At 37.8% G+C, this 22,900-nt stretch overlaps 1 protein-coding gene across 2 annotated transcripts in view; it reads left to right on the top strand.

Annotated features, from left to right (window-relative positions):
* The first annotated feature begins 3,506 nt into the window (after nt 1–3,506).
* Nucleotides 3,507–22,900, top strand: part of eys (EGF-like photoreceptor maintenance factor) — a 196,468-nt gene continuing 177,074 nt past the window's right edge. Inside the window, exons 1-8 of one of the 2 annotated variants that reach the window (XM_086259752.1) lie at nt 3,507–3,628; nt 11,417–11,535; nt 11,737–12,259; nt 12,745–12,861; nt 18,237–18,433; nt 19,275–19,402; nt 20,051–20,165; nt 21,731–21,890. In XM_086259752.1, the coding sequence (XP_086115878.1) occupies nt 11,515–11,535; nt 11,737–12,259; nt 12,745–12,861; nt 18,237–18,433; nt 19,275–19,402; nt 20,051–20,165; nt 21,731–21,890 (1,261 nt within the window). In that variant the 5' untranslated portion in view covers nt 3,507–3,628; nt 11,417–11,514. Of the gene's footprint in view, nt 3,629–11,416; nt 12,260–12,744; nt 12,862–18,236; nt 18,434–19,274; nt 19,403–20,050; nt 20,166–21,730; nt 21,891–22,900 lie in introns of both variants that reach the window. The other variant, XM_086259751.1, reaches the window with a different exon arrangement.

Raw genomic sequence — 22,900 nt, 5'->3', positions numbered from 1 at the left:
AATTATTGTTTAACTTCTGTTTAATTCCTTTAAAAGTGATTGTTGCAGTTGGCTTAATGTGTATAAATTTAATCACTGTGGATTTAAAGTACATTTTCTGGCTTTCTGTGTCACTTAAACTTTCTTGGTGTACTAATACTGGAAATGGATGAACATTTTTTTTTTTTACATTAAAAAACAAAACAAACAACAGCAACAAAAACTAATTTCCTTGTTCGGTGATACTGAGAATTACAAACCCAAGACATACATACATTACAGGCAGGGTTTAAAGTGGCATTTGGCAGGTGCAGGAACTCTAAGATTGGGTGTAGTGGTGCAGTGTGGAGAGAAAAATTGCTTAGAAATAAGTTGCAACTTGTTTTGTGAGTTCCAGCAGATTTTCTTTGCTTTAGACTTTCTTTGGTGGCTGATGCTGTTACCAGCATTCATGCTTTTGTGTCATGTTTTATGTGTTAATTCCACTGTGGTCTTGTCCCGGTGTTTTATATCTGGTGCCAGCCATGACAGAAACAAATAAAATGCTAGGACCTAGAACCTCCCTGCAGGAATTTGCTGACATTTGTCATTATATTAAGGCAATGACTGTTATTTTCTTACTGATAAATTCAAAAACCAGGCCGATCAAAACAGCTGCGAGCTATGTCGACACAGCATGTAGATACGTTTCCAATGAGGTTACTGTGTAGATTATGTTGTAGGGTTTCAGAGAGGTTGTCAGTGTTGGCATACCTATAGATTAGATTAGTGGATTTAGCCAACTCAGTGTGGAAAGAATTAAGCAGATGTTTCACAAGTTATTGCTGAGTTGCAACCCCTGGACAGTAAGGCATTAGAAAAACTAGAATTTGGTGATTGAATTTAGGGTTGCATGAAAATACTAGCCATTAAATTTCCCAGTATTTTCATGCAGTCTTTGAATATTAAAAAAATTGACTAGTTAGTCGCGATAATTCAGAAACTCTTACTGTATAGACCTAATGCTTGATTTAAAAATGCGTTACCATTGAAAAAAATCTCTCATCTCATCTAGGTGCAGGAATTTTACGTCACAAGGATAAGAAGGAAAAAGCAGTGTTGAAAAAGGTGTAAGCCTGGGGATGTCATTATTTTGTTATTACTGAGCAAGTATCTCTATCCAGTTACTGGAAGCAACACCAGGCTGCAACAGAAAAAATAACTAATTCAAAAGTAATATGCATTACCTGCCTATTAGATTTTGTTGCTTATTAACTGAAGGTGCCAGAATGCCATTCTAGCCCACTTTAACCCCAGATTACAGGGCAGCATGATGCAAATTACACAGCTGTACAGTCATTTGTTATAATGACTGCGTAATTAATGTTATTGTTACAAAGTGAATTTAGTGAAAAAGCAAGACTCAAATGTAAAATATTCACTTCATATCAAAGAGCCAAAATACCAGCAAGGACTTGGAACAGTACTGGAAGATATGGAATGATGAGAATAGTTTGCAGGGCTATATAGATAAATGCTTGCTTTTCCCTGCTATACATTCTCATAAAAAGCGCTGAAGGTCAATATTTCTGTATATAATGAAGCTACCTAAAGCTGCAGAAAATATGGCTGATGCTACAAGCAAAAGGGCAGCTCGTTAATCTAGTCACAGTGGGGAAGCAAACCAAATTCGAGAACTTAAGTGTCTTTCACCAAGATAAGCATAGGAGATAGAATATGTCAACTCTTAAGGTCAGATATGTGCTTCACACTGATGTATTTTGATAAGAACAGCCATTTTAAAAATTGATCCTGAAATTACTTGAAACTGACTACTGATGTGATGATCTGAAGAGCTTCTGTAGGGCAAAAGCCTGTGGCTAGCAGAGGAGGAGTGTGGAGGACACACCACAGAAGCAGCTTGCAAGGAGTGAAGTGTGCTGAGAATACTACTGTGAGCAAACCATCAAGAAAAGTAAGGTGAAAGAGAAGAGGGTGACCTTTATGAAAATATCTGTCATCTCCCTCAATTTCTCAGTGGAGCTTAGAAATGGGTCAAATACATGTTCTCTTTATTACTGCAATAAAATGACATGGGGAAATAATAACAAAAATGTTGTTTTAATTGTTTCTATTGCTAGAAAAAAAAAGTAGTTTGCAGTTTTCTGCAGTCCCAGATATTGCAACACTATTTCCCATTGCATAAAACTCATCACCATAATTGGTAACATCAGCAACGCCTTGGTGCCAATGTAAATAACAGAGGAGGATCTTTGAGGAAATACATTGTATTTATTGGGACGCGGGTATGTTTCCTGGTCAGAGAACAGAAATAAATCAGTGACAAGCTAATGGATGGAGAGTCACTGGCCAGCTGGAGGAATCAGGGTTGGAATGTAAAATGGCAAACACTCTCCTTTCTCCCTCAGCAGCCACTGCCAAAATGCCCTGGAGCAAGGCACTTAACCCCTTGCTTATACTGTTTTCAGCAACAACCAGCAGAAGACTGATTGCAGTATGGCTCTGTGGTGTGAATATACCTGTACAGCAAGCAGGATGTAGGTCATCGAAGGAAAAATGAAAAACAAAATCACACACAAGCTGTCAAAACATTCCCTCTGCAAATAAATATTAAATATGATATAAACACAATACCACTATGGATGTACCCCCTGCTGCTTATGTGCGCGTGTTTCTGTGAGCGTTAGATCGAAGAGGATGTAAAAAAAGAAGTGAGATGTGAAATGGTACCAAATGTACCCTTGAGGAGTTTTCCCACTGACTTCCGGCCAATAGTGGCAATTCCAGGAAGTTGCTGCACACAGACACAGACACACATAACCACTCCTGAAGCAGTTGATGTGCACTGAACAGAGGCGATGATAGAAACTGTTCAGTAGTGCGGACAGGCCAGGCTATAGCCGTTGTTGCTTCTTTTCATTATGCAAATACTAATCAAAAGCTCCACATGAAATCAATCTTCCTCTAACTCTCATCAAGAAAGGAAATGCATTTCCTAAAAAAATGTTCCCAATAATCCGGTGCAAAAATTAAAAGCTGATAAAGCTATTCACATTCTGAATTGTTGCATTATGATAGTCTAGTGTAATCTTCACATCAGCCCAAGCAATTGGAGTAGCGCATGCATGACAAAGTGCTACAGTAATTCATTTAGCCTGCTAGGCAACCAGATGCACGAAACAACAGTTTTGGAGTTTTAGTTCTTATTAAACGCGTTCCTAATCCAGACCTGCAGAGGATCAATTATAGCTAGGCTTTGAGAGACCGCAGTCAATTTTTTTTTTCACCTCTCAGGTAATAGGCTATATAAAAACCATTTTCATTTTGTAGGAGAGGTTCAATTGTTTACACAAGATAATGACTCGCCTCGCTAATGAATATTTTGTTAAGCCTAATTAAATAATCAATCAAGCAGCCCCGTATCCCCGCCCTGACCTGCCACAGAGGGCCATCTCCTCAGCAGACAGGCACGCCTTCAGCCCTCAGCTTCTGATCACATTTCCTTAGCAACGTGTTTCCCCCGGTGTCGCTTAGACGGCTCAGCTGTCTTATTCCCCACGGAGATACACATCTCACCTCTGGCTAGCAAATTCTCCAGAATGATGGTACAAGTCACCGTCCCAGGGCGGAACACCTTTGCAACTTAATGGTGAGCATATATCCCACCGGCACAGACGATGAAACGGCGTTAATTGCGAGTCAGCAGAGAGGTGTCTGCTGCACCGTTTCTGCATGCAGCAGATGGTCCATGTGTACTCCCTACTAGTAAGATTAGCCGTCCATAGTAAATCCTGGGCCTAGCATTTGCAGGATGGGGGCAGAGGGACGCGTTAGCTACATTTAATGCTAAGCTGTAGTTCAATCTTGTTGACGTAGCCTCTTTCATCTTTGCATTATAATAACTTTTTAAAACTTCTCAAACTCTTAAGACAGATATAGGTTGTAGTAGTGTGCACAGTTATTATTATTATTGTTGTTGTTGTTGTTGTTAGTGTAAAAAAAAAAAATCAATGTCTTTAAATTAGGAGAAATTACTTATGACCGGTGTTGAACCAAAAAGGTTTTTTGTATAATGTCATCCAGCACACCCTGAGGTGCTCAGTAATCAAAATGTGACATCACCATGGGGGGGAAATAGTAAGACATGCGCCACTTGTTAAAGCTGGCTAACTTTAGCAGCACACATTTTTATTTTAGTTCAAGTGAGTCACGTAGTTATGAAAATTGTCCACAAATCACCGGTTATGGTACATTTTGGATCCACGTGCAAATGGGATCTAAATCAAAAAGTTAAAAAAAAGATTTTTAAATAGATGTAACAGGAATAAACAAATGATCAATAAATGCAATAAGCTGGGAATTACCAGAGTGGACAGGATTAGAAATGAGAGTATCAGAGGGACAGCTGAGGTCGAGCACTTTGGAGAAAAAGAGGGACAAGGCTGAGATAGTCTGGGATAGTGGATTTACTGGACAAGGGATGTGGAATATGTAGCTGTTAGGCAGCAGGAAAAGAGGAAGACCACAGAGGAATTTGATGAAGGTAGCGAAGGAGGACATGCAGAGGGTTGTTGTGACAGAGCAGGATGCTAGGGATAGAGTGAGATGAAGGCAGATGCTTCGCTGTAAACCCACAAATAGTAAACCCACATTTAATTAAAAAATAAACAATACATTCAATGTAAGAACTCAGTTTTTTTTGTGTTTTTCCCCCTCGCACTAAAGAAAAATTTCACGAGCAAATATTTCAACAACGTAAGAGTTTCTTTTCTATTTTAAAATTGCAAAGAATTTGGGGATTTCATCATCTACATGGGATTATATTAAAAGTTTCATGGAATCTGTGTGCACAGGGCACAGTGTCAAAACCAATACCGAACAGGAGAATCACATTAAAACCTTAAGTGACTCTAGTGGAAATCCCTGGCTGGCTCAGCAGTGCTAATAAAAACTATACTGGCAGTTAACAGTATATAGCCGCACAGATATCAGCTATAACGAGTTAAAACCACTTGAACTGCATATGAGCAAGCTTCAGAAGGCAATTGGCTTTTCTGGGTCCCAAGTTCATTTAAGAAGTATTGAGGTGAAGTGGAAATAAAATAAAAAACCCTTTTTTGTAAGTTATGAATGATACTTTCTCTAGGTTAAAGATGAGTTTATTAGCTGTGTATGGTTTGGTGTGCTCATGGCATGGACAACTTGCACAACAACTTGCCTATTTAGGTCAAATGAAACCAAAACATGTTTTTCTGGTGATTAAAAAACTGATAAACATGAAACTATTCGTTGTATAAGATTTAAAACACAAATATGTTGTTTAGGGGAAAATACACTGTCTTAGGTATACTGTACACTCGTGTGAAGTTTTTAAGAGAAGAGTTGGTGGAGATGGAGAAGAGATTTTTGCTTGACCTCCAGCATCCACACCTAACATTAGCATGCCACAAGCTCTATATAGGTGACTCAGAACAAACAAGAAAAACTATGGATAAAAATAACTAAATAAACGAAACTCTCCAAAGCAATTTTCTGGTCTGCAGGTGTGCCACATATTCTGGATCATGATAACCAAGCTGCCTCACAGACGTGCCTGCAGTATTTCCTTCATGCAGAGCTCTTAGGGCTCTGCGTGGCAGAAAGTGTATATACTGCAAATCCCCAAAGCACTGCACAAGTGTTACAAACAAACAAAAACTCACAGCCTTAACTTATTGAGGTTCTCCTCCAGAGCCCCAAATAAACAGGAAACACTGTAGACTATACAGGGGGGCTGGTGACTGATAAAGGTAGTGCCTAAAACAAACAAAAAAAGAGCAATTCATTTCAAGCTGGCAAAGCTGTTGTGCTGCTGGCTTTGACCTAATGTTACCCATGGTTTGAGATATTACAGACTTGAAAACATTCTGCAGTTTTGCTTCTTTCAAATGTTGTTTAAGGTTTTAGAGAGTAAAGAAAGAACAAAAAAACTAGGTGTCTGTGAAGTTTAATTTCCTATGCACTTCTATAAGATAAAGGCCAGAACTGTATGACTTGTCTTCTCAGTATTACTTTACATGATTCAGGAAACAGACCTGAAATTTGAGTGAAAATTGGTTTTGCCTTTGGCATCAATCACTTCATTTAGAGTAAGAAAATTGATGTACGGGCTAATTTTCAGGGGGCTTTAGGCCTGGATGCTCATCATTGTTATAGGTGATTAGTGGCGATCCACACATCTACCCAGGGAGCACAAACGATCAGTCCAGCAGTGGCTGTGGCCAGTAGCCTGCTGGTGGTTCACTGCTGTTTCAGAGACATCCCGCTGCTGATATAGTAATAAAGCTGATTTGTATCAGTTTGAAGGTTATAAATAATAACCAAAGCTCGTTTTCTTCTTCTTATTATTATTAAATGTAGCTGAAGTGTTTTGGCTTTGTAAATATGTTCACGAGCCGGTCTGTGTTCGAACCCACTTAATGATGGTGGCAGTTGACCTTTTTCTGCTCTAACCTACTCTGAAATGGGACAACATCTACCAAATCCATCACCACAGTGTTGACAAAAGTGAATTTAACAGTGAGTGGACAGAGAAATGAGTTCTGTGCTAGCTGCTTTAAAGTCTGTGTTTACTTCACAGTCAGACTTTCTCAGGTAAAATATCTGTTCCAGATTTTTTCTGTTGTTTTTTTTGTTTTGTTTTGTGTTGTTCACTCGGGAAGCTTTTAGAATGAATTGGTATGCTGATGACAAATGATGCTCTACCAAATATTGTCAAGTTGATAAAAGCCTACGAGTCTGTAATGCCGGTCATGAAGTTCATCTCATCGCATACCTCATGTGTGGCGATAAATTGAGAGATGATTTTCTTTCGCCTTCTGATTTAATAATTTCAGCAGATTCACTGTGGCACAGAGAGTTGCAAAAGACCCTTTCTTTGTTACGATGATCCTGAGGGACATGTTATGACAGAACAGCAGCAGATTTAATCAATGTAGGAGGCTTACAACTTGAATTCTAATTTAATTCAATTTAATTTAATATGCCGTACAAATATAAACTTCCGATAAGTCATCTCCAGTCCCTATGCAGCGAGGGGGAAAAAAGCAAAAAATACACTCAATACAGCACAATAGCAAACACCATCAGCATTCACTCACTGCAGCTGCCAGGCTGTGAAAAGTTCTGAGGAAATGATAATGAGAAATTACCATATACAAGGACGCTTACACTATTTATCTCAACAATGTTTGCCTCAACTTACACCTGTGCGTCCTCGTTCTTGCAGAAGTGCCATTGTACTGTAACTAGCAATTGTGCCTCAGTCACTAACCACCATCTTCATCACTGTCTGTGCATCGTGCTGACAGCTTAATGAGCCAAACTTTGCTACTTGTGAAGAAAACAAGAAAATGTAATCGTTCTCATTAGTTGGCAAGTTAGCAAATGTTTTCAGATGTGGCCTAGTTTCTGATCAAACTAAGCTTTGTTATGTCAAATGTCCTCTTTGATCCAGTTCATCTAACCTATCTTCATCTAACCTACAGCGCTGTGTTGACTATTTATTACCGAGTAAGCTCCTGATCTCTTTCTTGAGTCATTTGGTCAAGAAAGTGACATTAATTGGGGAAAATGTCCTTCATTTGGTAGTCTTCACATTTAAGTTGCCTAAACCATTTATTTAAGAACAAAGGGAGCTGATTATGAAAATATTTTGTCGATTAATTTTCTTTCAATCTCCGTATCAGCTATTGTAACCTGTGAGAGACAGCAATTGACATGTAACCTACCAGTATGATGCGATAATTCGTTGTGTCCTCCTCATGTCTCTCTCAGTCATCAGTCAAGCGAGGATTTACACAGCTCCCTTGATCCATTGCCCTCTACACACCTGCGTGATTGGCATCCTAAATTGTGGAGTGAACTGAGGTGCAATAATAGCAGGAGGCTGTTTGAGACAATTAGTTGACCCCCACAAGCATTACCTTGCTTCTGACCCCATGGCCCTTATTAGCTGAACCATTTCACTGTGTGGCCCACAGTTTAATCCTAATTGATCAATACCTTTAAGGCCTCTTAATATCCGAAGAGAACCTTTTGGTCTGTTTATTTAAGTGGACGCCAAACACTATAGATTGCCGTGGAAGTATGAATGAGTATCGAATGCAATTTTAGATGGATTTCGAATCAGATTTGGTCAAGATCAAGATGGATAAATGTTATTTAGAGTTTAAATGAAGTTAACTGCGCAGAGACCTATGGTTTAAACAGCTTCTCAATGTATTATGAGTTATGATAGTAATTTGGTATTGAAACAAATGTGCTGATTACAACCGTTCGGTTTACTTGCTTAATGTATTCTTTCTGAATTCCAGTGGAAATGTGGCAAATAGATAGTCTTTCCTGGCCTTAGTGTGCCTTCTGTTATCTTTTTACTCATTCTGCTTGTTGATGTTGTCAATTTACTGCCACATGCATGGTGGTATAAGGTGGTCTTCATTTCACTCCAACTATGGGAAATTCATGGTGAGGCTGTTGGGGTGACCTGGGTCTTGTTATTATGTGGTAGTTGAGATATAAACACGTGTACTGCAGCATACAGCATTATGCAGTGCATTATTGAATTGTAGCTGATACTGTGAAAGTCCAATTTCGATTCAGAGTATACAGTACATACTGACCTCTTGCCTAAATCACATTACTGGTTACAGGCGACTGATAGCAGTAAACATAGCTGCCACTACTGTGCTACTACTAATAGACAAAAACACCTTACAGTGACACAGTATTAGATTCTGGTGTTGTGCTGTTTTTGGTAGTTTCAGGGTTGTTGTCATTTGGTTGTTGTGGATAATTTACAGTACTCTTTATATAAGGCAAAAAAAGAGTTTGTACAATTCTAAGGAATTTGAAAGTCAGTATTTCGACCAATTTTATTAACTCTCTTAGGCTTTTTTGTAATTTCTTTAAGTACAGGTAGTCTTCAGGAATAGTTTTTAAAGGAAACTCAGAACTCTTTGGATGTCGGCTGCCTTTTGTTCTGCACTGGCAGTGTGTTTGAGAGCATTGCCATGCTGAAAAACAAAGCTGCTGCTAATCAGAGGCTTTAAATATGCTTTATGGTGGATATTGAAATCTGATGGTTCTTTTCGGTATTCATAATTCCATCCCAAACACCACTGGTGGACATGTAGCCAAACCAAACCACGACAGAACCAATGTGTTTTACAGGTGGCACTCACTCTTGTACCTCTCCAGTATATATTGATTTTGATTTGAACCAATTTTTAAAAAAAATTTAGATTCATCACAGCACAGGACTGTGAATGAATGAAGCAGCCAATGTCCAAAGAAAACCTTTAAAGGATCATTAAGAAGCCTGGAAAGCTGTTTCTCCAGACCACTTTAAAAATGAAAGAAAGTTTGACTCCATGGAATCAAACTGTAAAGAGTTTAGGGTTTACTCTGTACTTTTGTATTGTACTATCTATGTAAAACTCTGATTTCCAATTTTATTGACAATTTTGTTACCATGTTTTCATTTTTTTTTAAATTGTTTGATGTTTTTTAGTCTGTAACCCATTAAAGTTGTTTGTTAGCCACTTTTTAAAAACCAATATAAGAAATTCCATATCTTCACATGTCTTTTGAAACATTGTAGGCATGCGACAGGGATGCTTAACATACTTTTACAACCTGTAAGCCAAGAGCAGCAGGCTTGACGATTCTCCAAATCCACAGTTTCATCTAATCAAGGATTAAACTTAATTGTGGATTAGAGTTTTGTTCCTACTGTGGTTATATTAATAAATGTAACAATGGAAAAATGTCAAAAGAAAAGAATATTTTGCAATGGCAATTGTTTTGATTTTATTGCAGTGGCACCAATCTGGGTTCTCAAGACATTTTCCATGGTAGAACAGGTGCTTTATTTCTGCTTGTTTTCAATTTACAGGAGGTCCTGCTTCTGTACCTGTTGGTTGGCTGCCATTGATTCCGGGGGGAAAAAGCTTTTTTAAAATTACCCTTTTTAAAGCAATTTTTAAATCAGATTGACTGATGAGTCTATATGTCCGTTGTTGTTTTTTTATGTCCCAGTGGCCATTTAAAGGTAATTTAGATGAAAACTTTTGGCAACTTGCTTATTCACTTCCTGACCCAACCCTTTTAGGGATTTGTGTCTCCATCCAGTCTCGAACCAGGATTCCTTTGTGTATTATAATAACTTCCAAGTAAATACCTAAAACTTGCTTTTAGAAGAACTTGAATCATTAGTTCCAGTAGCAGCTCAAGATTCCTGGCATATTATGTAAACAGATCTGCTCAAAGTCTTTCTTTTTCAAAAAAAAAAAAAAAGGCATCAGTGTCCTGTCTGTCTGGCCACTTTTTTTGCCACCACGAAATTGCCGGACCCAAAATTGGAACTACTGTAACTATGGAGAAGGATCACATCTGTCACATTTTCTCCCCACACACAATGACCACAACTTCTGCTATAGAACTCTAATGTACGGGTTTCATACTTTTTGAAGTGTAGGCTTATTCACCAGCACCGCTCGCACCAGATAGAAAACATCAAAATGCTGAAAAAATAAAGGGATGCTCTGTTGCTATGAATGAATCCTTTCATATCTAATCTCCTTTGATTCATTGTCAATGTAAAAATACTGAACTTTAAATAAAAGTTAATTAAAAAACGAATAACTACATGTAAATGGCCATTGCACAGGTGCTGGTAATTATTATTCTGCAATCACTAAACCTATCCCACATTTTGTCTTCTTTTATTACAATTTTAATTCAATATTTTTTTCTCACAAATCAGCTGACAGGTTTCCAATTTGTTCGGTGAAACACAATAGTCATCCTCATCTCGTGTAAATGAAGTCTTCTGGGTCCCCACAGAACCCCCAAGACAATACTTGCAATCTCATTCATTTTATCACTCCCTCTTCTATTGATATTGGTGTTCCATATTCAGCGTTTTATTACTTATCGCCATGCAGTTATTCATATCAGCCCTTGTGAGCTGATCAAGAAGCAGAGTTTTTCTTGCAGCGAGGCTTCTCTACTTTGTTGTTTTATCTGGCGCACACGTATGAAAAAGGCCTGAGGGAGGAAGACAATGCTGTCTGCTTTAACTCATCTCGCTGCCTGACACTGAGGTATCAGGCACCAGCAGGGGAGAGAGAATATTTTATCTGACATTGTCACTCTCTGTAGAAACCTCCGGGAGGCTGAGGCTGCTGTGACACACTTGGTGGTCAGCAGCACTGCATATGATTATAACAGTTCCTGCTACCCTCGCAGAAACCATAGGTCTGTGGTGTTATTGTAAAATGAAATCTTCATAATAACAGCATGGGCTCAGTCACTTCTAGTGCTCTGGGTAAAGTTTTAAGCAGCAACAGTGTGTAGCCGTAAAACATATTTTAAAAAATCTCTTTGTTTTCTTCAGGCGATTGCTACTCTGGTGGACTTTGGAGTAAAGCATCACATAAAGTCGTTCTTTAAAGTCCCAAACTGATTTGGATTAAATACAGAGAAAGAGGAGACATGAGATCGTCATTGTTTCACGTGAGTCTCATTTTTGTGGCCATTCATATGATCCACTGCCAAATCCTTTGCAACAGGCAACCTTCAACCGAATGGCACCTTAAAAAAAACACCATCCAAAAGAATTGGACTCTAATAGGGAACATCTGCAGGAGTGTTTCTGAGTGTTGGGATTCCCAGCAGGGAGACGAGTCAAGTGAGCAGCCTTTCAACTTCCCACAGATATGCCCACTTCAGCTACAACATGGAGACAAACTGCTGATGTCTGCTGATGAAACACTCAAGTCATATGGCATCAAACTCCTAAATGTGTCAAAAGAGAACTTTGAAAGCTGTTCTGCAACAGGACAGAGAGAAGATCAGTTTCTCTTCCCTCACAACATAAATGAAAGAGAGCAAGTCGATGCCAGGTGGCTCATGCCGGGTCACCGTTATTTTATTGCGCTGCACGAAGGAGACACGCAGCTGTGCACGCTAGGTTTGAGGCTGAACGTCACAGTTAAAACCCAACTTTGTCGGAGCTCCCCGATGCTTCGACTTTGTTCGGGGAACGGTGTCTGTCAAACAGGAGTCGGAGAGAGTGCATTCCACTGTCGATGTCACCACAAGTATTCCGGGAGGTTTTGTGAAAAGTTTGATGCTTGTTTGGATAACCCCTGTGAAAACAAAGGAGTCTGTTTGAGCAATGGATCGACAGATCCACACTACAGAACATATAAGTGTCTGTGTCCTCCACATTTTACAGGTGAGCACAAATGTCACTGATCCCATTTAATGAGTTCTCGTAATTGTTTGAATAAGGGCTTGGTCAGAGCATCTAAAAATAGTCCTATACATCACTTGTGGCTGTAACATGTTGCATTTGCTACAAAATCAAAGTTTGTAGAAGAAGTGTTTCTGAGAGACGTACTCATGTGCTGAAAGAACGTAAAAGCAGCTTCTCAATTATGGATTTATTGAACACATCAAGTTAATGTTTTTCACCATAACCCTCCGACACACTCATGTAATGCAAACAGAATAAATTTTTACATTGCTTGCATTCCAGATGACTTCCTTTTTTAAGCTCCTTGCCGAATTATCTACAGTAATGACTTTTTTTCTTTAACAAAATTAAAATCAAAGGCATTAGACCTCCGTGCATGCAAGCAAACTTGATTCTGCTCATCTACTGTTTTTTTCTGTGCCTGGTCCTCTGTGAATAATCATCTAATGGGCTGTTTGTTTTAGGGGTTAACTGCTCTGAAATCATTGGGAAAGCAAACTGTGACAGCATCTGTGAAAATGGGACATGCCTTCAAATATCACCTGCATCCTTCAAATGCATCTGTGACAATGGTTTCTCTGGTAAGCATCTCTTATTTTAGAAGGCTGTTTATATAACGTAGATGGACTGTCTGGCTCAGTAACAATGAAGAGCTGCTCTTTAAACAGCATGTCACAGTTTTAATCACTACCAAGCAAATCACACAGTTTACTGCAATTCTGTATACAAAGCACAATGGAAAGTGTTTTTCCCTCACCTCCCAGAACCATGTAATTTCCCTCAAACAGGAGGGCTATCTTCAAATCATCATAAATCATAAAAAGATCAGCATTTCCTTGTGGGCTATAAACTTGATCCCACTCGATGTTATATTTGTCATCATAATATATGAAGGGGCCACTTCAAATCAAATACCTCATATTACAACCAGTGATGTGCCGCTCTAAAGGGCCTGGGCTATACTGCTAGCTAACGGAGCATGCCGGAGTTAATAAAATAAAGGTTTACGGCAATCAGGTAAAATGTAATTTATAGTGTATTGTTTCTGCTGAGAGCGCAAAGATAAAAATGAATGTTATTCAGTGCTCGTTATTTGAAGAATAAGTCCCATTTATGATAGTATTTATAATTGCCTTTTACAGGTGGCACACATCAGGCTTCCAAGTTCAGGATAAAACGAACGCGTCACTTTTTTCGGTCACAACAGAAACAACACGTGATGTAAAGTTGATACACATTAATATACATCTGAGAACTGGATATAGTTATGTGGAAATCCATCACTTTTCTTCTGCTCTGCTCATATTCACAGAGACAAATTGCATGGTTATATTATATTTAGGCTTAGGGTTAAAGTAGCTGATCCCCGTCTCTAAGAATCACTTACAAAAGCAAATCAAAGAGCATTGTGACACATTTTTCACTCCCAGCCAAGACCATCCACTTCAGAGACAGTGCTGGACGCTCATGTATAGGCGCTGAGTGGGACTTTTGCTGTGGCGAAGATGTATGGCACATTAGTGATTCGCTCATTATTTAGTCTCATCCGCTGTATTTTTGTATAGTCGGGTCAATCGTTATCACACACAAATGGTTACAAGACCTAGATGCTCTTCGGGCTGCCCTCGATATCACTCTCTGCTGTAAAAATCAAGCCTGCAATGAACTTTCTGGAGTAAAATCTCCAAGTGGCTTTTCACATTGATTCATTGTTTTGTTTGGAGCACAATTTGTCCTGGCAGCATTCTTGAAGTGTCACAGCTTCGCCTTTCGAGTCCAGCCCATGCTTTCAGCTTATTATTTTAGAGATGTTGTTTCAAGGTTACTTCCAGTACTGTTTGGCATATTCTTTTTTCTTTATAACAAGAGATTATTAAGGCCATACAAAAGAAGGAGAAAAAAAAGTCATTTTAAAAGGTATTCTCGGATGTTTTGTGAAATGGCTCTGAAGATTTAAAAGAGAAAAAGATTACTGTAGCAAGATTACAGGATAATTTTCAAAATCTTTGAAAGAGGAAATTATCACTTTGCCTTCATCCCCTTATTGGTAGTGAATGCCAGATACCTGCTGAATTGAATACTGAATATTTTCGATCAGGTAGAGGACATTATACTTATGTTAGTTCCTTAATGCAACACCGGTGGACTAGACTGTATGTTAAATTTGGTTCACATGAACTTTATCATATTTTCCTTTTATTCAAGTCTGAATTGCTCTTTGAAATGTAACTTTTTTCTCTAACTACAGCATTAGGAGTGAAACTAGTGGGGAAAAAAAGAGTCAAATGATTTTTGTGTTAGCTGTTTTTTACTCTTGTTTTGTTTTGTTTCATGTAAAAGAAGCATTTTGCAAGCCTTTTAACCCAAGCTGTCAGTGATGACAGTATAATGATCACCAGCTACTTACATTTGTTAAAACCAAATAGTTGGCCCTATTAAAGAAAACATCTGCCCTTGTTTGAAGTCAAATAGATAATTCCTATAATTTCCATCAGAAACAAATTGTGGACTTACATGCTCTGACTGCTTTTGCAGCTTCTTGTAATTGGCTTTAATTGCTGCTGCTCCCTCAAATAAGCAGACTCCACTGGGTGCTTTCGCACAGTCATGGTGTCTTGGTGTCCCATCAGCTTCTTGGGAGTTCTGTAGAGCTCGTGCTTCCTTTACCTCCCTGCTGCAGTTGGCTCATTAATCAAGTGGAAGTTAGTGGCTGCTCCAGTGCTGGCTGCCCTCACAGGCCAAAGTCTATGCGCAGAGAATAATGAGCCAAACTCATGGGATGTTTCAAATGAGATTTTCTTTTGATTTGACTGTCTTCTACTCTACCTCTAGGGCATTTGTTGTTAAGTATTACCATCTTTATAAGACCATTTTCATTTGGAATATGGTGTTAATTGTTTCTAAAATCTTGTTGGTAATAAAGCCAAGTTTTGTAAGTTTAATTTGGTGTATATATGCAGTCATTAGCCTTGTTAAACTGTTTTAATTAGGCATTGACATGCTGGTGTTTTATGCATATTAGATGGATGCAATTCAAAGTCACTGCAGAAACAATGGTGTTTTAGATGAGAGCACAAATGTAAATGACTGTAATAAATATATAAACCATCGTCGGTGTTAACTAACATTGTTAGCATTTTACAGAGGGAATTATCATTATTATGCTTCATTAATACATATGAGAGATGGAAATTCTACAGGAAAGCAGTTTGTAGAGGTGCAGCTTTGAGTGGACCAGTTTTGAAAACTCAATTTCTGATGTAAAATGAGCTGAAGCAAAAAGCAAACTCTGAAGTTGGGTACAGTAAGATTGATGCCCACAGAGGAGGCTAGGAAGAGCCTCTGGGACATGAGCACTTGTATCAGCAGGGGGATTAAAGAAAATATGCAAAAAAAAGAAGTCACTAGAAAGATAAATGTGTAGGTGTCATGTGAGAAAGGAAAAAAAAAAAACCTCACAAGGGAATAACATCAAAATTTATTCACCTTGACCTTGCAGTGATTTCAGTCTAATTTTATCCTTTGTGCACAATATCACTGCAGCATTACTTTGTCCCTGGTTAAGTTCACAGTTGTGAAATTAAACTGCTGGCTAGAGCTTAGGTCAAAGTTACTTTATCTAAGAAAATGCTTACAATATGCTGAAAGCTGTGGCGCTCACTACTTAGTAAAATGCATGTTTATCAGTTAAAAATCTGTGTTAACTTTAATTTGGTGTATATCAAATGATGTATAAATAATAAAAAAAATAACAGTGTTGTGCGCATAAAGAAATTTAATAATACAGCAGAATTTAATGAATAAACTTGTATACTTTTTAAAAAATAAAAAATAAAATGAGAACAGTGAAATATGAGAATAAAAATAAAATAGTATTTGAGCTGTAGTATAAAACTGTTCCAGGACATTTACCATGCGTTAATAAAAATCGATACAGCAGTTTACTGTGAGATTTTGTGTGACAATATTATATTGATACAAGGGCACTAAATATAGATATTTAATTAAATAAGTTAAAATACTCTGAAAATACTGCGAACTACAGGGTTCATCTCATGCGCCACCATCCTGAGGTAACGTTAGCTGAGCAAACTTAGATTAAATCACAGCAACCAAAAACAAACGAACACAAAAAAATCATCCAACACACTGGGACGCCTGATAGGAAGGAACCTGTCTACAAACAGTCGCAGTCTGACTTTGACTGACTGCAATCGCTGACTGAAGTTTTGTAAATAATTGCCATCTAATTTATAAATGTAGGCATATTCCTAACATGTTGCCATCAGTCTGAATCAATCTTTGGCTGCCAGCTGGTTGTATTCTGGTTATAATTCAATAAAACAGGAAGGTTGCTGAGCACAAATGTAATAGTAAAATATGATTTTTTGTTAAATGTGAACTTCTGCCTATATAGACAGCAACAGATATGTAATTTTAAGCAGTATATTACAGGTAAATGCTGTATTTTTTTTTTAAATATTACATTTAACTGTGAACATCACCCCATTCCATCTAATGGTACCATTTATGTCAGGTTTGCAGCAACAACATAAGAAAAAGTAATAATAAGTTCCATAGTCTTATCTTATTGAATAACACAGATATTGTCATAGTTTAACTTTGAGGGTATAAATTGCAGGTGAAAAAAGGTGATAAATCACAATATGTGTTATTTCAATAATCGGCATATCACAAAATGTTGAAAAAACTGCAATAAACAAAGAAAATAAAAATAATAAAAATGAATAATAATAAATAAAACAACAATAATAATAAAATTACAAACCTATGTGGCATAACCCACATACACAAACATGGAGAAACTGTCAGGAATAATCACAGACCAGATATTTTCCTCACATTTTTTATTCTCATAAAAACCAGACTGCTTTTAATTAGCTCGGGTTTATCCCACATTTAATTATATTACTAGTGAGGCTTTTTACAGTGTTATCAAACAACTATTTTTCCTGTTTACGGTCGTGATGTAAATGCTGTGTGTGCTGTGTGGCCTGATTTAATGGGATGGCAGTGGCGCTGTATGGCACAAGCACAAATTTAAATACACACACACAGCAGGAAGCATATTACCCTGAGACTGAGGCAGTTCTCCATCATGCGGGCTAAACGGAAAAAAAAAAAACAAGAGGAGGCAATGCAATCCACTCCATCTTTATAGCTTTCAGGGGAAAAAAATAGATTTTTAGGTGAAGAGTTCCCAATAATTTGTGTTTGGCGCTGCAGGTTTGGTTTCCCTGAGGCGAATATGATATAAAATGATTATTTCACTCTGTACAGACACAAGACTGCTGTAAACTACAAGTAGAGTTAAACAACTCAAGTGACAGCTGTTATTATACTGCTAGTTTGTGATTTTTCATATCTGAATAACTTGAGAGTTTTACTTTTGACTCATTGTTTTGACTTTGGTGGGAACATCATCCTACCAATTTAGGATAGTAAATCAACAGAATAACAAGACGCGGTGACTCTGTGTACAGTCGGTCTTGCATCAAGTTTATTTGTGGGAGCATCTTTTTACAGTGTGTGAATGTGTGTGTGAATTGGTGGATGACTGAATGTAGTGTAAAGCGCTTTGGGGTCCTTAGGGACTAAGTAAAGCGCTATACAAATGCAGGCCATTTACCATTTATTTACCATTTTTAATGTTATGCATGCATAGTGCCGGGAAATGGCCCTACACATGCCACTACCCTGTGTAAATGATTAAACCTGTCAGTCACCCCTTCATTCTTGGATTCTAAATCACGTCTGCATTTCATTTCTGGTGTGAAAATTCTTTGAAGTCATTCCATGCTTGTTAATTTCCATGTTTAATATTTGAGATTCAAGAGTATACAGAATAGTTAAATTCATGCTATGCTAAGAACGCCAGTAGACGCAGTATAGTTTCTAAATAAAAGTGCAGTAATCTATTTTGCTGGTTTTGCAGGCCCACCGTGTGAGAAGAGGAAAGCCTCCTGTGACCCAAATCCATGTAGAAATGGTGGTACATGTGAAGAGAGTCCCACAGGATTTGTTTGCCATTGTCCGGAACGATTTGCGGGCCTCTACTGCGAATCTCGAGTTAACTTCGATTGCAAGTCGTACCCATGTCAGGAGGAACAAATGTGCACTGCAGGGGATCGCGTGAGGACTTTATTTCCCTTATTTGTTTTGCCTCAGTGGGACGTAAACAAGAAATGGCACATGAAAATTAATAGTGTCTTGAAGCGAGATCAAATGCCTTCATTCTAAAAGCTCCGGGAGCAATTAATATTTCCCGGTGAAGATGAGCTGTGGGAAAGGGTGTCTGCTTTCTCTAACATTTTGATTGAATGACCCAGTCCATATTTAAGTGCCAGTTTGAAATGGCTCTCATCAGAACCTTTTTGTAATTGGATGCCTGCTGCAATTTGCACCTTTCACGGGAAATGCTAGTATACTCATACATTTTGCAGAGGTGGTAGTGTTTCTAATGCTCTAGAGGATACTCTGGGGAAAATACAGCAGTGGTCTAATTGTCTTTCTCTACGACCTTTGTTTTGTTCATTACAGTTTGCCAAGTGCACTACACATTTTCGAGACCCACCTAAGGATACCCGAGCAGAGAAGAGTAAAGAGGACATTTATCAACATAATGCACATTATTGCTGCTGCTTGACATATATATTTTTTCCTAGAAGCATAATCTGTTTAACTTTGAATTACAAGAACATTAACATTTGTTAGCCTCTCATATCTAAAAACCATATTAAAACAAATGTAAAACCTATTATTTATTTAGATTATATTTAATGAAAGTGTAGAAGTCTGTAGCAAATATAACTGTGACTCAATGAAGGCCCATTTTTATCACTACAGTGATTTGCTCTTTTATTGATAATGTTCCGTGTTCCTACACTTGGAAATCGAATGTACCTTTTGTGTAATTTAAGCGTCCTATCCCAGGCTTGCAGGTGATCTAGGTTGTATTGCTTCTCCCATGCAGGGCTCTGAATGTGTCTGTGCAGATGGTAGTGCGGCCACAGCGTGCAAGAGGCAGAACAGCCTGTGTAGTCCATCACCATGTTTGAACAATTCCACCTGTGTGTCCAGGGGAAATGATTACATCTGCAGGTAAGAGGGAGATCTAATAATAGGAACATCAGAGTCTCTTCTTGAAGATGATTCGCGTTTCTTATGAATGTGTCTCCCTCTGAGAATGAATAAAAATGTGATTTTTTTTTTCCACCTTTTGATGTGAGGAGGATTTAAAGCGGTTTTAAAAGCTCCAGGAAGTCATTGTTGAGAGTTGAAACAGAGACTTAAATGCTTTTCCTATGAAAACGTTTCCATTTCATGCCATTCATTTCTGCCATCTTTCAAGATATCCAGATATTAAACTGTACCAGACCACAAAACAGATAAACTGGTTTAATTTGTTTATCAGATAACAACTCTCACACAAGAAATTTGACTAAATAAGAACCAAATATAATACAAATATAGGGAAGTGTATATTTGGCATATTATACAGTATAGTTAATTTGATTCACATTAGAGCTTGATTTGGTATGATACGCTAACATCGCTAAGCATTTCAGAAAATGGGTAAAAAATGCTAACCTGATTAGCGACACGCCCCTGTCTTTATCAGAATCAGATCATGCGGAAAACTGAATTAGAATCCCAGAAATCTCGTATAAAGAAACAACACAGCATTGCTTGTTAGTGCTTAAAGCTCAAGGTGAATTGATTTTGATGACACTGACCGCCTCTCAACAGATGTCTGAGTGGGTTTTCTGGGAAGAATTGTGAAGAAATAATTGACTACTGCAGTCTGCTCAATATCAGCTGCCTAAATGAGGGATTGTGCTTGAGTGTAATTGGCGGATATCAGGTAAGTAATTCAAGGTTTCAGTCATAATGAAATGCAATAAAGCCCACGAAATATGACTCATGACGCATACAGAGTCGACGCAGCGTGAACTCATTCATAAGTGTTGTTAGGATTCATAAAATAAATGTTCTGTTTCGGTAGTAAGATTTTTTAAAATCTTTTTTGTGATTAAAAACATGGGAGTGGTCCACTCTTCGTTATTGCATTTGATCATTTCCAGAGTAATATTGATCTAAATGGTGTATTGTAACCTTTTGCACTTTTCAGAAATTTGAGCATGTTGACCTTCCTGTGAATCTGTTTGGTGTGTGGCTTTTTTGTTAGCAAGTATTCATTTTTAGACTATAAAATCTGCTTTAATGATGCAACAGTTATGCACTGGATCGATTGTAATGATGAATGCTTCAGAATGGCAACTATTGCGTGATGTTCTTACAGTTGTCCCTGAATATAAAGTACATGCAGTACAAATACAGAGATAAGACCTGGTTTAGACATGTTTAAATGTTTGGGGGGTTTTCTAATGTTGTCTATATGACAGTGAAATACAAAGAGAATTACAGAAACATCAGTGGTAGTTCTATGACTACAGAAAGCAGTAATCCAATTCTAAGTCATTAAATCCTGGTGTATATGTGGAAGCTTTGTTCAGACTGACAGGTCCGGGTCTAATTTGCCTCCCAGTTTCTCAGTCTTCTCAAATGTCTGCATTTTTTACAACACCTGAGAGTGCTCTGTAATGCCCCATAGCTCCTAATTATTCTCCATCAGTCTTGTTCCATTAGACCACTGATAGGGTTCTTTATCTACGATCTACTTTTACATGCTTTATGTTGGTGCACGTTTGGTCAGAGATAGTCAAAAATTGTTGCTAACTGCAAGTGCAAGTTTTTCTTTTAATGTTTTCTTATATTTTTGTGACTTTTAGGGTTTGAATGTGAATAAATATTTACTGTGGGTAGTAATAAAATGGTTAGTGTGTCGTGTAGAAGCTCCATATGCACAACTAGAGATAACATAAAAATCATTTTAATGCTAGATATAGAGAGTAGTGTTTGTGTTTTTTCTCTTTGTAACACCTCGTGTTTGTGACAAAGAAACATCTGAGGTGCACATTTAGAGTGAAACCCTGTTTTAGCTTATTTGGATCAGATTTTTCTTATTGTCCATCCAGGATTTTAGTCTTCACAACTGCGTAATTGAATTTGCGTTAATGAAAAGGCAGAAGAAAAAAAAAAGTACTATGAATTTTTATTTAAAGCTGTTCACTGAGTTCTGACTGTCAAAAATTATATTAATCTCCATTATATCGTGGTGATGGTAGAAATCTTGGTTGAAAACGTCTCAAAGCCAATTAAACCATCTTTAATATCTCTCGAAGTAATTTTTGGTGAACTGAAATTTATTTGAAGCTGTGATTTGTTCATTCATCTCCAGGCTCAAAATGTGCACGATTCAATGATTTCTCTCTAATACAGTGTGCTCTGTATGATACATTTTATTATAGATTGATGTATACTCTACTATATTACTGATCTTATGAATACTTTTCTGCATTCCTGCAGTGTGTTTGTGCCCGGGGTTGGGTTGGAGAATATTGTCAATATGTGGGTGATGCCTGTCAGATAAAGCCAAACAGCTGTTTGAATGGGGCAACATGCATTGCAACAAATCAGCCAACATCTCCCCCTCAGTACTCCTGCAAATGTCCCCTTGGCTTTACAGGTGAGATATCTTTGTTTTATTATCTCTTTTTGTTCCTTTTCAGTGAGTCTGTCCATCTGTCTCCTGGCAACAGACTTCTGTCTCCTAATTTGTACACACAGTTGTGGAATGCCGGTTATGGGATGACGAATGACTGATTCCTTAACCTTAATGTTTGGGGAAAATCTGATGTAAAACTGGCAGAGGCTGACAGATACATGGTGTTGACATTTCTTGACATCTTGTTATATAAGCACCAACCAAAGTCAAGACACACAAAGCCACGGAGTGCTATCGTTTTCTGAATATTTTACTATTTTAAGATAGCCAATCCGCAGTCCACATGCAAGACATTTGACATGGAGCTTTCATGCTAAGAGCAAATCATAAATTATACATTTTGACTTTTGTTGGTGGTTTAAAGCAAAAGGCATAAAATCCATAAAGAACTTATGAGATGCTCATGTATTCCATTAAAAGTACATAACTGGTATCATGCTTGAATGTCGTCTATAGTGACAGAAAATATTTTTTTTCTTCTGTTTTCTTTGTTTTTTCTCATTAACTGGCAAGTGTGCATTAAAATTTTGTCACATAAAACCACTTTGATAGGGAAATCTACTCTCCACTGTCACTTTGTCATAGAAGCAATGCATTATGCATAGCTAGCAAAAAAAGACATACGAACATGGTCAAGGTGTTCATGAAGAGTTCAGACATCAGTCGATCATGTTACATATTTGTAGACGCACAATGTTAACCCAACCTTAAATCCATAGATGGATCCCCAAACACAAACAAACCTCGTGAGAATATGTTCTTGATCTTTCTGTGGAACGTTTTTAAAATATAAATCCATAAATCAGCCATATGCTAATATCCACGCAGCTTCCATCAAGCAATCTCGAAACCGTCCCCCTGCCTTGGCACATAGCAGGGTTAGCATTGTAGTTCTGTTATAGACGTCTAATGCTGTAATTTCTTTTTCAAGAATCTGATTTAATTAATATCTCAAAAGACCGAACCACAGC

This window comes from Aulonocara sp. 'chitande type north' Nkhata Bay, linkage group LG13 (genome assembly GCF_057382095.1).
Source record: "Aulonocara sp. 'chitande type north' Nkhata Bay isolate Kocher_YH1m ecotype deep benthic linkage group LG13, A_spYH_male_GT1.1, whole genome shotgun sequence".
In the NCBI taxonomy this organism is placed as follows: domain Eukaryota; kingdom Metazoa; phylum Chordata; class Actinopteri; order Cichliformes; family Cichlidae; genus Aulonocara; species Aulonocara sp. 'chitande type north' Nkhata Bay.
This window is presented reverse-complemented; position numbering and strand designations above follow the sequence as displayed.